This window comes from Atheta coriaria, unplaced genomic scaffold, assembly GCF_025399875.1.
Source record: "Atheta coriaria isolate IRGN ID8LTWV9N9 unplaced genomic scaffold, Caltech_Dcor_3.1 hic_scaffold_5_pilon, whole genome shotgun sequence".
NCBI classification, from domain to species: Eukaryota; Metazoa; Arthropoda; class Insecta; order Coleoptera; family Staphylinidae; genus Dalotia; species Dalotia coriaria.
The window spans coordinates 2,026,331-2,041,145 of NW_027045447.1; the positions used below are offsets into that span (position 1 = coordinate 2,026,331).

The 14,815-nt window shown below is 37.2% G+C and overlaps 5 protein-coding genes across 5 annotated transcripts; 2 read left to right on the plus strand and 3 right to left on the minus strand.

The window, feature by feature from the left end:
* The first annotated feature begins 15 nt into the window (after positions 1–15).
* LOC135791894 (KIF-binding protein) lies at positions 16–2,018 on the plus strand. The gene is made up of 2 exons (XM_065302466.1): positions 16–341; positions 402–2,018. The coding sequence occupies exons 1-2, from the start codon at positions 137–139 to the stop codon at positions 1,973–1,975; spliced, it is 1,779 nt and encodes a 592-aa protein (XP_065158538.1). The 5' UTR covers positions 16–136; the 3' UTR covers positions 1,976–2,018.
* A 78-nt stretch (positions 2,019–2,096) lies between these two features.
* me31B (ATP-dependent RNA helicase me31b) lies at positions 2,097–7,506 on the minus strand. The gene is made up of 6 exons (XM_065302473.1): positions 7,232–7,506; positions 6,466–6,716; positions 6,159–6,240; positions 5,925–6,093; positions 4,946–5,698; positions 2,097–4,729 (listed from the first exon to the last, which is right to left on the minus strand). Exons 2-6 carry the CDS (start codon positions 6,522–6,524, stop codon positions 4,464–4,466), a joined length of 1,329 nt encoding a protein of 442 aa, XP_065158545.1. The 5' UTR covers positions 6,525–6,716; positions 7,232–7,506; the 3' UTR covers positions 2,097–4,463.
* Positions 7,507–7,766: 260 nt separating this feature from the next.
* LOC135791909 (RING finger protein 141-like) lies at positions 7,767–9,022 on the plus strand. The gene is made up of 3 exons (XM_065302481.1): positions 7,767–8,036; positions 8,098–8,484; positions 8,553–9,022. The coding sequence occupies exons 1-3, from the start codon at positions 7,888–7,890 to the stop codon at positions 8,701–8,703; spliced, it is 687 nt and encodes a 228-aa protein (XP_065158553.1). The 5' UTR covers positions 7,767–7,887; the 3' UTR covers positions 8,704–9,022.
* On the minus strand, positions 8,861–11,064 carry LOC135791896 (protein SPT2 homolog). Its single transcript, XM_065302468.1, is given in 5 exon segments — positions 8,861–9,349; positions 9,352–10,130; positions 10,133–10,517; positions 10,581–10,745; positions 10,821–11,064. Coding segments are annotated over 5 exon segments (1,599 nt in total). The 5' UTR covers positions 10,884–11,064; the 3' UTR covers positions 8,861–9,142.
* A 268-nt stretch (positions 11,065–11,332) lies between these two features.
* On the minus strand, positions 11,333–14,742 carry LOC135791891 (FAST kinase domain-containing protein 1, mitochondrial). Its single transcript, XM_065302460.1, has 6 exons — positions 13,637–14,742; positions 12,242–13,583; positions 12,029–12,179; positions 11,847–11,967; positions 11,635–11,788; positions 11,333–11,579 (listed from the first exon to the last, which is right to left on the minus strand). The coding sequence occupies exons 1-6, from the start codon at positions 14,400–14,402 to the stop codon at positions 11,345–11,347; spliced, it is 2,769 nt and encodes a 922-aa protein (XP_065158532.1). The 5' UTR covers positions 14,403–14,742; the 3' UTR covers positions 11,333–11,344.
* Between the last annotated feature and the right edge of the window lie 73 nt (positions 14,743–14,815).

Here is a 14,815-nt window from a genome sequence, read left to right on the forward strand (position 1 = left end):
GTTGCATTTCGTATATCTTCGGACCTAATCGACATCATAGCGACAAATCTATTTTATTATCATACTGGAGTCGAAATTTTCGTATGGAGGTTACTCGCCGAATCTGAAACTTAAAAGTTTTTGCAAATTAGACAAAATGTCATTAAAGGAAACATTGGTCGATCTCGAAGAACAGTTTGATAAAGTAAAGAAATTAATTGATAATTCCAACTCGGATCCTGAAACAGCACCATACACATCAAAATATGCTGCTAGAGAACATTTACAATCAATGAATACTCTTCTGGATAAAGTAAAATCTCAAAATGAGGCAAATGATATCCTGCATAATAAAATAATTGGTATGTTTCTCATGCTATGCATTATATTAACTTAAAAACTCAATATTTTTATCTATCAAGGGATGCTTGGAGCTATTCAACTACAACTTGGTACAATTGCCCTGGAAACTGAAGAATTATCATTGAGTGATAAGCATTATGATGAATGTCTTGAAATAATCAATGGCCATACCCTCACTGTTGAAGTAGCCTCTGTCTGCTTGAATTTATACATGCAATTGGGCATTCTCTGGGGCAGAAGACACTATGCTAAAGGATTAGTTTATTTATCACAAGCTGAAGACTTCTGCAAACAACTCAAAGAAATTAATATGATCCCCATTGACTACTCAGACTATTTCAAGAATGATTTCACTTTCAATGAGGAAGAAGCTAAAGAAAAACTTGAGAAGGCCTACACATTAATATTATTTTATATTGCACAAGCATATGCTTCAAGCAATCCATTAAAAAGTGCTGTTTATTGCCATCAAACTCTCCAGAGACAGTTTGATAGCAAAGACTATGAGCATATTGATTGGGCATTGAATACAGCCACATTATCACAGTTTTTCATGGTGAGAAATGGCTTCAAACAAGCAAAACATCACCTAAGTGCTGCATTATTCATGTTTGATGAATATAAAAAGATGGTGGATGCTTCAGTAGATGAGGGTGAGGAATACGAAGCGAAATTAGAGACTTATCGACATAGATTAGGGGATGTGAGTAGATGTTGGATCAAATATGCATTGAATCTGCTCACAAACTCAAAGGAAAGATTGATAAACACGGAAAATATTGAGTTGACTGCTTGTACATGCACAGATCTAGCTGAGATGGATTTATCAGAGTTTGAAGTCACAAAAGAAGACATGTCAAAGATGATTTTTCAAAATATGGACGTTTCTGAGTATGATAGTCGTGTGGGGCATCATTTTCTGTTAACTATGGACGATGCTAAGAAAGTATTCCATTTTGCGCAGTCATTTGTAAATTCCGCGATAGAATATCATACTCTCAACACACACGCGTCGGATTATGTCGAGATTATGCAAGATTACAGTCGGTTGTATGATGTGTTGGCGTTTTACGCCGAAGACCCGGATGTGCGCTGTAAAATCTACAAAAGATCCGCGGATATTTTGGAGGATTTACAGAGCGCGATTAACCCGCAGTATTACATGCGTTACTGCCGCCAGAATTGGTATCATTTAGGCAGTACGTACTCGGATATGTTGGATATTAAACTGGAGAAACTAAGCGGTACCTCGCGACCCACGCAGCATGAAATGACTAAAGTGAATACGCTTGTGGAAAAGACTGTTGCGAATTTCACAAAGTTCATCGATAGTTTTCGAAACGCGAGTGGTGATTTACCGAGTAAGATTTCGGATGGCGGGGAGAAGGTCTTCCTGTTGGCGTATTTTCATATAGCAGCTAAACAGACGAAATACGCCACGTCGGATAGGGTTGTTTTGGCCGACCGGATACAGAAGAGTATAGATGCTTATAAGGCACTGCTGGCGTATTGCAAGGCTAATCCGGATGCAGGAGAGTTGATTCCTGCAGAACTACAGCTTGCAGACATGATGGTAAAATTACTTCAATTGAAAATAGCGCGAATTAATAATGTCGCACCGCCTCCGATATAAATTGTACTGTAAATTAAAATAAAATGTTAATATTAAAGTCGCACACAGTGAGTTCAACTCAAAAGTTATTAGTAAATCATTTAAAATAAAATTTGTGCTTACATTTTATGCACTCAATGAATTATTTTGCAGATTGTTTTGTTTATTCTGAATAAATGAAATGAACAGAGTATTTGAAAATAAACGAAAATGTTTTTTGTTTTATAAATTTGAAAATTACTTAATCCAGACTATTTAAGTATTCCGGTGTTCTTTTTTTTGCTTACAAAATTAAAAGATCGCGTGTTAGATCCCCGTGAGTCTCGATTGAAACTCATGGAAACCCTTACAAACAATTTATTGCATTTTGCGCGCATGTTGTACTAAAAAGAATTAAAATAATGTTACGATAATGCTTTTGCAGTGTGTGTTTTGTGTGTTTGCAAGTCCCCCCAAATGATTTCTTTTAAGTACTGGCCGACCGTCGGTCAAAATTACGCGTCAATTATTTTTACGGCCATTTTCTGCGAAATAAAACTGCCGCTGACGTTCTGTGCAGTCAGTATCGGCACTATGAATATGATTTGTTTGAACATTTCAACAAAATGATATCAGAATTTATCACAATTTTTCAAGGTCTATTGAATACCTGCTGCTTTCACGATTGTGTTCAATTAAAGCGTTTGTAGTAGAAATTTCGATAAAACCCCTAAATCTGTTCCAGTGATACCATGCAAGTCGGAAGCGCAGCAGGTATTTGTTTGAAGGCTTGCGCATTCAATGCGCAACAAGATTTTCAGTTGAATTGAACAACTCAAACCTCCAAACGTGTTTTGAAAGGCATTCAATTTAGTCATGCAATGACTCATTGCGTAAATAAGCGCAGACGCCTTCCGATTCTGCGTCATTTTGAGAATCTCCTTCCTATCAGTACAATAAATGTTGTTACGTAAGAATGTATTCATAAGCTAAGCAAGTTGTTAATCTCGAGTCGTTTGATGGACATCATCGACAGTTGCCCAAACGAGTTCGCACTTGTTCTTCCTTTCCTACGCATATCTTCATCAATTTGTTCGGGCAACATAGTTCCCGCATTTTCTTTTAAAAATTTTCACGTTTCACTATTTTTAACATAATTCACAGTATTTTTTGAGTTAGCGTGTTCGCTCGTTAAGCACTATCACAATTCCATCGTCGGTGTCATTCTCACTTTGCTTACTTACTACATAATTTTACATTGATTGATGACAAATGACATTTGATTGAATTGGAATGTTTCACTATTTGATTACGTTATTGGAGATTCTCGATGTTATACAAAATTCATCCCGGATGTTATTCTGACCGTAACGTAATCAAATCTTGAACAGTACAAAAAATTTTCGAAATTCTTTGTCGATTTGTATCACAAATTCATACAAACTACTAGTTTGTAGATATACAGCTCGCGCAGGAGCCTAGATGTTACCGCGTGTTGGACTTGCGCTTTGTTGCATTGTGCGCCACGATTATTCTGAAGAAATGAGAAAATAAATACCAAATGTGTACGGTGTAGTGTGTGGTGGTTAGGCGCGCGCCGCGCAAGTCCGACCATTCTCAAGAGAGAAGTGAAGTTTTACATTATTTTTAATCGAAAAAATTAACCAGCATTCTTGAAAATTTAGTTCATTGAATGATCATTCAAAAGAAACGAACGTTTTGTTAGGTTTGCTTTGCTTACATTTTCCGTTTTTGTAAGTGGCTCGTCGTATTCAAATTGGAAAATAAATAATAATTCGTATGCGGTGTGTTCCCCGGCTAAGTATTGCAAATCCAAATTAAACATGTTACAAAAAACGAAAACTTTTAAACATTGTCACTTCTTTTGTCCTTTTCACTTAAGTTATTCAATGTGGTTTTTCTATGTACAAGTTTTTATGCGTTCTGAAATTTTGGCATTAATCCACTGAAGATAAATTTTTAGGTTGTTTTGTTACTTCTCTTGTATAGTTTATATAAATATATAAAGAATATGCGGAAATATTTTCTAATACTGCGCACATCTCGATTTTTCTGCTCGCACTCGTTAAGTGTGGTGTGTGTGTGTCTGTCTGTGCGTGCGATATTTCCATCTGCCTGTTATTTGTTTTACCATTTTTTACCTTTTGTAGTTATTGTTCTGCATTGAACTAATGCATAACAAAAGCCCAGGTGGCGGTTCGCCGCGGGTGGACATAGCCGAAAGAAGTCGCGTCAACGAAATTGTCCGAGAACGAAACAAAAAATATTAAATTAAAATAAAACATAAAACATAAGTGACCATCCTCATTTTCCTTCTCTTTCTTGATTTGCGTTCGTTTTTTCGTCTCGTTCCGTTCGCGCCGCGTCTAATGACGTTTTCATTTCGCTACGTTTGCCGCCGCAATTGTTCGGTTCTTTTATAATATATAACTTTTAGTTCCCACACAAAATTAGTTCACTATGTACAAGTTTTTAATCGAGCGCGAACACTTCGCCGGTGCGTGCGCGTCTATTTCAACAGATCGTCGTTGTTCTGATCATCGTCCATGCTGGGGACGTACAGGGCCGGGTCGATCACCTTAGGGATCGGCTTGATCTCCGTGCCCAGCTCCTGCTCGATGCGGTGCAGAGCGAAGCGGTCCTCGTAAGTGATTAGATTGATGGCGATACCGAGGTGCCCAAAGCGACCAGATCGACCGATACGGTGAAGGTAGGTTTCGGCCATTTTCGGGAAATCGAAATTTATCACAACGTTCACGGCTTGCACATCAATACCTATTGGAAAGTAATTTATTAATAAACTACGCAAAATCAATCAAATTCTAATAAATTGTACTTGACATGATTTAGATTACGATCTTAAATATAATGAAAGTAAATTGATCAATGTCATGACTATGTTTTCGCACATTTGTCCCTCGAACTCAATCATTGATTAAGACTGGTTCGATGTACTAAATGCGCATGATTATAATGAAAAAAATTGCTTACCTCTTGTAAATAGATCTGAACAAACGAGATTCCTGCAGAGTCCAGCTCTGAAGTCGTGGAAGACGCGGTTCCTATGCGCCTGGGCCATCTTGGCATGGATATAATAGCAACAATAGCCCAGCTCGGTGATTTTCTTGGCGAGCAATTCGACGCGCTGCGTGCTGTTGCAGAAGATGATGCTCTGATTGATGTTCAGCTTGCTGAAAAGCGTGTTGAGGCAGTGCACCTTCTGCCGCTCCTGCACAAAAGCGTAGTATTGTGTGACGCCCTTCAGCGTCAGTTCCTCCATGAGGTTAATCTCGTACGGATTACGCAGATGCTTCTCCATGAACTGCTTGACAGTGAGCGGGAACGTGGCGGAGAACAGAAGAATCTGACGCTCGCGTGGCAGGCGCGAGATAACATGATCGAGCATGCCCTTAAAGTCGGAGCTGAGCAACTTGTCAGCCTCATCCAGCACGAGAATACGGCAGTGGTCCATTTTGGCCACCTGCTTGTCCATGAGATCAAGGATGCGACCGGGCGTGGCGATGATCACCTGCACCTTCTGGTAGATGCGCATAATGTCGTCGCGTAGGTTTGTGCCGCCGGTGGTAACCATCACGCGAATTTTCAAGTGCTTCGCCAGCTCGATGCAAATCTGCGACGTTTGGAGAGCCAACTCTCGCGTCGGCACAATGATTAGCGCCTGGATGCAGTCTTTCTCAGGGTCAATTTGTTCCAGGACCGGGATGCAATAAGCACCAGTCTTTCCTGCACAACAAACAAAACAACTTTAATAATACATCTTACAGAAAAAAAATTATAATATAATGTCTTGTTACTTTTTTTAAAGAGACATTTGATTGAATATCAATTTATTTAATAAAAGTAACAATTATTTTTTTGCATGTACGTCCCTCCAACTCCAACATTGAAGTAAGTCGCGTCAGATGTACTGTACATGCTAATAAAGCAAGAAAATTTTAAAATTGCGTACCTGTTCCGTTCTTGGCTCGAGCAAGTATATCTTTGCCTGACAAAGCGATCGGGATAGATGCCTCCTGAATCGGGGACGGTTTCTCCCATCCCTTTTCGAAGATGCCCATCAACAGCTCTCTCTTCAAACAGAACTCTTCGAATTCGTTACCCCTAGTGTCTGTGACATCCTATTTACCAAACAAGAAAAAAATTATCATTAAATTAATGTTAATGTGTCAAATAATCAACTTACAGTAGTTTTAACTCTTCTGTCCTTTGGGGGTATCTTTAACTGGGCTTTCCAGCCTATGTCGTCCATTTTGTCAACAATATCACTACAAACAGAATAAAAATATTAGGGTAATGCATGAAAATTTGATTTTTAAACTGTCTTGATACTTTTTCACCATTTTCAATAAATAAAAATAGTAATTAATAAAGTAGCAAAGTATGTTTTGGCATTTACGTCCCTCCAACTCAAACATTGAATTAAGTTTGGTCAGATGTACTGTAAATGCAAATGAAAACGATAAAAAAAAAGCAAATAAATGAATACTAACCCTTTGTTCTGTATTGAAGAAATCATATGATTGGTTGAGTTCAATGTGTCAGTCATCATGGCTGCCTCTGGATGATTTCAGAATTTAATTTCAAACTTTGCGGGCTTCCAAAGCCCAAAAACCAACGATTTGTGCACGCGATTTGTCGCCCACAATATGTAGGATACACCGGGACAAATCCGTGCTCTCAAGAGTTAACACGCGCAGTCTGCACTCGAAGTTTGCGGGCGATTTTCGCTTATGGCTGATATCTGTGTAACGAGAAACCAACAACATATGAGAGCGATTAGCTGCAGCAGTCGTTATCGCACAAAAAATAAACTCGGCGCGTAAACCAATAGACAACCATTTTGGTGTCGGTGAACCGTCGCTATGTGAGTGACACGTAAAATTGGAACAAAAGGTTATGGAGGCGAAATTTCACCGAATCGAACAGAAATTACGCCGCAAATACATTCGCCGATGAATAGTAAAAGTTTGCCGCATGTAACTTCGGCTCTCGCTAGCGATTGTACGCGGATGTTTGGAGATTTCTTTAGCGTCGGTGTGCCGATGTGTTTAAAAATAAAATGGCCCCGATCGAGTCGGATGCGCAGCGCGCACAAACGTAAACGATGCCAAACATGCACTCGCTAATACAATTCATGAGGGCAAAAACATGCATTCCTTGCACGTTGAGGGTGATTTCAGATTGCTATCGCCAAAAATGCGTTACTACGTCGTAAAATTTACTACCAATTGTCGTTTTTTTTTTGTTTCTGCTTACCTCGCTAGGCTTCGTGCCCGACGTCGAAAGCGGCTTTCGATGCGCTCGGATGCGTTCGAAACGCTGATGCACATGCGAATACTTTTCTTCAGCTCGTCAATCGCACACGTTCGATTAAACTTCGGATTAGGATTGTTCACAGAGCGCGCACTGATTAATATTTGTTCGCGTTTTCGCTTCACTTTGGTTCACCCTCTCTCGAAAGCGACCGATTCTAATATGAATTTGCGCTGTTCACCGCAACTTGGCCGAGCATATCTTCCATTTTGTTCGCGTGACGTTGCTTACGACAATCGGGAATGTTCGGGACAAACATTGAATCAATTCTTTGGTAGGAAATTCAAACTCAAAACCGATATTAATTACCGTTTTCATAGCAATTTTCACCAAATTTAAAATAATTAACAGATGTCATATACTTAAAACAGTCGCCACTGTTTTATTAGTAGAAAAATTGTCAAAATCATTTGTTTTAATTTGTTGTTCAATTCCGACAACAACCGAACGTACTGCATTGCATTGCGCATGCAAATTGTTGCTCAAACATGTTCAAGGTTGCGTCAGCACAGCGAATCCTGCGAATCCTGCGAGTTTCTGGTTAGAATTCGCAGACAACAAACACGCAAAACAGAAAATGTAATTTGTTGCGTTTAAAAATGGGCCAACAATCGAGCAACATCCACGACATTGTTGATTCGATAAAAACGATATGCTCCGATGTACATGCATCGTCCTCGATCGCCGACGAGTTTTTAACGATTACTTATGACGAATTCAAAGAGAAACTGAAAGATTTCAATAAACTGTAAGCAAATAACACCCCACAACAAACCCAACAATAAAATCCCTGACTACCTACTTTCCAGGTCCAATCAATGTTTAGACTCAACAGGCAACAAATTACTCTTTATTATTAAGAAAGGCACAGAAGAACATCTTTTCTGGAAGGTCACCATCCGCATAGCTTGTGTTAAAGTTGATCCAAAGACTCAAAAAATCCACTCATTTAAACTAATTGACCTTAGAAAGTTTCTACAGATCTACAGGACACTAAAAGTCCAGAAAGAAATTGCTGATGAAAGCAAACAGCATGACTTAACTGTTTCAACAATTTACAATAACTTGGAAGAGATTGCAGGCAGATCTGATGAAGATGTGGAATCTGCTACAGAATGTTGTATTTGCCTGGAAAGAAAACCTGACATTTCTCTGCCATGTGCACATACATATTGTGTGCAATGTATTGAAGAATGGTAATATTTTTTCGTTTTGCTGATGTAAAATCAATGTTTAACATTAAAAATTAATATTTTCTGGGCAGGAATGAAGACCACGACACGTGTCCAATATGCAGGGAACATTTGGATGGTAAGGACGACGCCTGGGTTCTATCTGAAGTGCCAAAAGCAGAGGAAATTAGTGAAGACATAAAATCACTACTACTCGAGCTAACAGAAGACAGTCCCGGTTAAAACTCACTTCAGAAATGAAGAAAAACAAGCAACCGGATAGCACACTATTAATTTTACGGTAGTTATGATAGCAACAATTTATTTTTGAAACGTTTTAAATGTCTATTTGTTATTTGTTAACGACATTGATGTTGCGATGGCCACAAAAACGCAGAAATTGAATCAATGCGTTTAATTCTCGACGTTCTCTTATATTTTAAAGTACAAAATGTATGAATTTACATCTGCGCATCACCCTGTAGCTTTAAAACTGTTAAATTTACTTGTTACCCAATGATTTGCGTGTTACAAACGTTAACAAATACATAATTTAACCCTTTTATGTACAAATACTTCATAGAAATCCACAAAAAACGAAGTGATATTCAAAAAAAATGCAAATTTTCAATCAAATTAACCAATTTTTTTTTTCAGATAAATTTAGGCACGAGAAATAGTCCTACCTTTTTTTCCGCATCAGCGCCTTCCGCCGATTGTGTTCTTCCTCCTTGCGCTGTTCTTCTAAATCTTCCATGATACCCAACTTGGTGCTTATTACCTCTTCGCGCATCTGCTGCGCAAACGACGATACCATATTATCATCATCATCGTCAATATATTTATACTTTCGTTTATCGTAGCCAAACATTTCACGAATATGTTTGGAATAATCTCTTCTTCTTCAGGGCCATCATCGATGAAATCGTCCATTTCCGAATCGTAATCTTCATCGGAATCGTCATAAATCCTACCTTTGACTGCAGGCATACCTTTCCGTTTAACAGGCGGTCCATTCCTACGGACATCTTCAGGTGGAAATTGTCTTCCACCAGCGGGTTTCAAATCCCTTGGAGGGAATTGTTTGGGTTTCAAATCACGCGGTGGGAATTCTTTCGGTTTGTTATCTTTAACTAGTGGACGTGCACCTGAAGAAGTACCATTCGACATCGACGTGGTAGGTTTCCGCGCTGGATCTCTAGGTATCTGTTTACTATTCGCATCTCTAATTGCTGTTTTGGGTAACTCAGATCGCTTATTGTTAATATCACATTTTGGAGGTGGTGCCTTTTTGATTGCGCTTGTTCCTCGCTGTAGATTGGCTGAATTTGTTTGTGGAATTGGTTTCCTATCGATTGTACTTGCAGATCCATTGGGTTTCGTAGGCACCGCTGGAGATTTTGTTTCGGCTGTTATTAATTTCGGAATCCGCGCGGGATTTCCACCCGCAGCTCGTTCCCTCTCGCGTTTTTCACGTTGCTCGCGATATTCACGCTCTTTCTCTTGTTCGCGTTTTTGTTTCTTGGTGAGGAGACGTTCCTCTTCCTTCTTCTCCTTTTTGGGTTCTACTTTGATAGGTTCAAACTGTTTCTTCTCAGCTATTTTTAATAAATCATTAAAATTAATCACCGGAGCTGCTTTTATCTTCGGTTTCGGTTTTTCTTCTTTTTATATTTATCTTCACCAATAATTGGTTCGTTTGTGGACTCTCCGTCAGCGTGTTTTCTTTTTCGTCGATGTGGCTGCATAGCTTCCTCTTCTTCCCTATTCAATGCATCTTTCACCCTGTTTTTCGTACTGGATAGACTGCCATTTGTTTTCTTTTTCGTGAAATCCCATTTTTTCTCATCAGGCATGCTGCTGTACTTCTCCATCATTTTGTTGTAATAATCAGCGGCGGATTGCGATACGTAGCCGTAATCATCTTCGTCTGGTTGGCTTGGCCCGCCACCTATGGTGATACTAGTGTGGTCAGTAACTGCATCCTGTATAGCTGACTGATTGGCAGACTTGGTCCTTTTTAACATGACATTTACACGCCGCGTTGCTTTCTTATCCTACATAAACAATAATATTATTACACAAATTGTAAATATTTATGTATTTATGGTGTGGCTTACATGCGATCGCAATTCCAGCAGCTTATCGCGTCGGTCGCGAGCTTCGATGGATTTCTGCTTCTCTTCTTCCTCCTTACGCGCAAGAAACTTTTGGATATTCGCGGAAAGCTTCTTAGTGCGTTCCAATTTTTTCGGAGGCTCAAATTTGGTGGAATAGTACCGGACCTGTGGAAAATTATTAGTAATTTTCTACCCGAAAACGCTGGAGTATGCATGGAATGCAATTTATTCCATACTGACCTGATTTTTGCTATTTTGAGCAGTTTTCTGCACCGCCGTCTGAATGGTTCGTTCGAAATTCATCTTGTGTACTGCGTATCACTATCGCCAATACTTATGTCACCTGTGGGTCATCTAGACGGTAATTTTACATCTAGTCACATCGCACGAGACAGCAGGCGAACGGAAACGTTGAAGACAGATCAGCGCAGCACAGGAAACTGACATAAGCGCAGCAACAATGCCAATCGCTGGCAGCGAATTAATAGCAATCAAAGTGGGAGTAGCAAAACAGCTGATATTACAATAGTGCTACTTCTTTCTTACAAATATAATCTTGTTATACTCCTACTCTTTCTTAGTATTATTGGTGAGGGGGCAGCACAGTCGCCAGCGCAGTCGCAAACACTTCGCTTGAAATCGTGTTATTCTAGAAAAATCCTGAAAATATTCAAAAACTTTGTACTAAAAACATACAATTTCAATAAAATCACCTCATACGCAAAATAAAGACGCATTAATTCAACATCAAATTTACCTTTCTGTTATCTATTATTTATTTGGTAATAAAATTTCGGATATCTACTAGGCAAATTTAACAAATTCCTAATATACGCGATCTTATCCTCAGCATACACCAAACAATTCCAGTCGTTGTAAAAAATAAGTTTGACTTTGTAGCCAAGCATCTCAATATGCCGTATTTTCGTTTGCATGGCACCCTTTAACTGTGAATTAATTCGTGTATAGTGCTTTGATTTGGTTAGCAATATTCCTAACCTAAAAGCAAAACTACTATTAATAAAGTTATTATATAAACCGACTATAAACTTACTTGATCATACTATCATTGTCATCTTTGTATGATATCGTAAAGTCAACATTGTAACCATAAGGTGTCAATGTATTTGTCTCAATATCACAATCATAGAAGATTTTATTTAAATAGTTTTCAACGTTGCTTAGAAAACTTGGATCACTTAACGTCACTAAAATGTAAAAAAAATATAGTATAAGGTTTTTAGTAGTTTAGCATGTGAAAATTACCATGTTTTGATTGTTGAACAAACTTTTGATGAAACCACGGAATATTTAATTCAGGATAATCTATACACACTGTTCTATTAAGTTGCATTAACTTCTGACGTACACGACTTGGATAAACATCCTAAAATACAAATTTAAACAATTAATTTAACAAATAATAGCAAGAAAACTCATATACTTACTTTGGCATAACAATGTTTCAACTCTAAATCCAACTTTTCCATGAAGTGCACATTAAATATTTGTTTAATTAGAGGACTAGTCATGTTATTAAAGAAACAAAGCGCCAAACAACTTTGTAAGTAGCTCAAGCCATTAATCTTCTCTTGATCTCTAAAAATCCCAGTAAACACGTTCGTAAAACAAATTAATTAACAAAATATACAAAACTTTACCTTAAAATTAAGTCAACCAAGATCTTTGAAAACACTTCTGACTTCTTTGGAATATACCCCAGGTAATAACAGAGAAAGGCAACTTTTTCAGCATTAAACGCCATGATGCTCTCCTTACACTTGCAGACATAATCCACCATTCTGTCAATAATTCCAGGAAGCAGTGCAGAACTCAATAATAAACACATCGTCAAATTTCTAATCTGTTTCGATGACAAATACGTATCATCTTTGTATGTTAACAACAGTTTATCCACCATTGAATGGTCCATTTTATTGCGATAAACGTACGATTTCATCAAAACATTTGTAATATTCACATCAATCGGATGTTTTTCATCGTGTTTCCTATCTTCTAATACTTTCTCAATAATTTTATCGCTAGTATTACACAGAATACTGTAATATCGATCTTTTAAATGCACATTTTTCGTGATATTCTTCCCAATGTGCAAACCACGCGCCAAACCTGCACAATCCAACGGTCCAAATCTCTCCCAATTGTCTCTGAACATATTCGTGATGTAATTTATTATCGAAACATCATTACCGTACGGAATAACAAAAGATGCAACACTAATGAAATTCTTAGTGTCTTCTAACAACGGAGAAGTCTCAATCAATCCTTCAATCCATTGATTTAACCTTTTTTCAAGCTTGAAATGTCTGAACGGAAGACATTTATGGCACGACATGTATAAATAACACACTTTCATCATGTATTCGCTTTTAAATTCATCATCATGCTCTAATTCAGTGAGTATTTTATCCCAGAATGATTTACAGAATAAAGGATCCATTATTTTAATATATTGCATAGCTTTTAGTAATTCTATCAGACATTTTCCATTGAGAGGATAAAGAAAATATTTTCTGATCATTAGTTCAGATCCTGGCCGTTGCGTGGGCGCTGAGAGTTGAATTAAAGAGTTAGCAAGTTTTAAACGTTTTTGGTAAGCTGTGCTATCGTTTTCTTCAAGCTCACGCATTAATTTCGCTGTGTAGCGTTGTAATTCAAAGAGAATATTGGCTGGTTCTTGCGTTTTCACGATAACTTCGTTTAAAACTAAGATTTCACTCAAAGATAATTGACTTATCTTTGGTTTAAGTAACAAAATGCATTTTGACAGTAGTTCGGCGTGTTTGTGACGCCATTGTGGATAGTGTAAGAATAAAATTACCTTTATAAGGACATCTGTGTCTTCTGCAGTGATTATTTCTTGAGATAATAAACTTTCAAGTTTATTTTGATAGGTTTCCAGCATATCTGGTGTTATTTCTTTGTTTAACACGTTTAAACATACAGAAATAAGTTTTATATCTTCAGAAGTTACACATGTTTCTAAAAATAAACAATTTTAGTGTTTGCTTTATGGTTTTAGATGTAAAACTCACCTAATTTGTTCAAAATTGATGATAGTTTGTCTTTACACATGTTATATGCTTCTTTATGCTTGTTGTAATTGACTGCAATCATAAACTTTGACAAAGCTGTCAATCCATCATGATTAGGCATTAGTTCACATAATTTTGTGAATAAGTTTTGCATAGTTGTGCCATTTCTAGGCACACCTATTTTATTCAAGTAAATATAAACACTACTCAATTCATCTGCATTATACCCATGTGTATTCTGTTCTAATAATTCTAACAGTACTTTAAATTCATTTCTCATTAGAAGTTCATTTGTGTAGTCACTCATAAGTTTTTCAACTTTATCCATGCTTGTCAACTCTGTAACATGCTGGAAAATCTTTTGCAAATCCCATAGGACAAGTACAGATTGAGCTAGATGCATAGGTTGAAGAATGTGATGATATTTTTTGAGGAAATTGAATACTTCTTGTATTGATGCACAGCCATTCAACAATGGAAGCAGTGGATCATCATGATTTGGATATAAAATGTATTTTACTGACTTTGGTTGATCCTGATAGATTGTATCGATATCATCTTCTCCGTCCGTGTAGTGATCATCATGATATAAACGTCCCGGTGATAACTTATGTTTGTCACAGAAGTTATTACTTGTTGTTGATGTTATAAGTTTTGTGTTGTTGGGTATTGCAGATGAGACTGAGAAAAAAGTTTGTTTGATTCTGATGCGATTTGTTGCGAGGCGTTTCGTGAATAAAGCACATAGTCTTTTTGAGTTTTGCATGTTGTCATGCTGTGTATTATATATTTTGATGTAAAAACTTGTATATTATTTAGTTTTTGGTTTTGGTTTACTTTAAATTGGGCATTTTTAGACAGTGCTACTTTTTTAAAGGTTATGCGGTATAACCATGTTGGTATTAAGGGTATATTAAGTTGCCTAAATTTTAAAATCATTTAAATAGTTTTTTAAACATTTTAATCATTAAATTACTGCGTATTTCCTTACCCAAACAAGAAACAAATAATTAAATGTTATTAAATTACACAAATTAAAAAGATATTATAATCTTTGGTTTAAAAATTCGTAATATTTTTAAATAAAATTAATAACAACGTCAAAGTTAACAGCTGACTTTGACATCGTTGCTCATCGGTATTTCATTGTTGTTTTTGTACATTCGTCGTCAGATAGCT

Excerpts from the sequence above, each read along its gene's own strand:
- LOC135791894 (XM_065302466.1), top strand. The coding sequence starts at position 137 with ATGTCATTAAAGGAAACATTGGTCGATCTCGAAGAACAGTTTGATAAA. Across the intron at positions 342-401 it reads CCTGCATAATAAAATAATTG|GGATGCTTGGAGCTATTCAA; the intron begins GTATGTTTCTCA and ends TTATCTATCAAG.
- me31B (XM_065302473.1), bottom strand. The coding sequence starts at position 6,524 with ATGATGACTGACACATTGAACTCAACCAATCATATGATTTCTTCAATA. Across the intron at positions 6,241-6,465 it reads TCTTCAATACAGAACAAAGG|TGATATTGTTGACAAAATGG; the intron begins GTTAGTATTCAT and ends TTCTGTTTGTAG. Across the intron at positions 6,094-6,158 it reads ACAGAAGAGTTAAAACTACT|GATGTCACAGACACTAGGGG; the intron begins GTAAGTTGATTA and ends TTTGGTAAATAG.
- LOC135791909 (XM_065302481.1), top strand. The coding sequence starts at position 7,888 with ATGGGCCAACAATCGAGCAACATCCACGACATTGTTGATTCGATAAAA. Across the intron at positions 8,037-8,097 it reads CTGAAAGATTTCAATAAACT|GTCCAATCAATGTTTAGACT; the intron begins GTAAGCAAATAA and ends CCTACTTTCCAG. Across the intron at positions 8,485-8,552 it reads GTGCAATGTATTGAAGAATG|GAATGAAGACCACGACACGT; the intron begins GTAATATTTTTT and ends TTTTCTGGGCAG.
- LOC135791891 (XM_065302460.1), bottom strand. The coding sequence starts at position 14,402 with ATGCAAAACTCAAAAAGACTATGTGCTTTATTCACGAAACGCCTCGCA. Across the intron at positions 13,584-13,636 it reads ATCAATTTTGAACAAATTAG|AAACATGTGTAACTTCTGAA; the intron begins GTGAGTTTTACA and ends GTTTATTTTTAG. Across the intron at positions 11,968-12,028 it reads TGAAACATTGTTATGCCAAA|GATGTTTATCCAAGTCGTGT; the intron begins GTAAGTATATGA and ends TTTGTATTTTAG.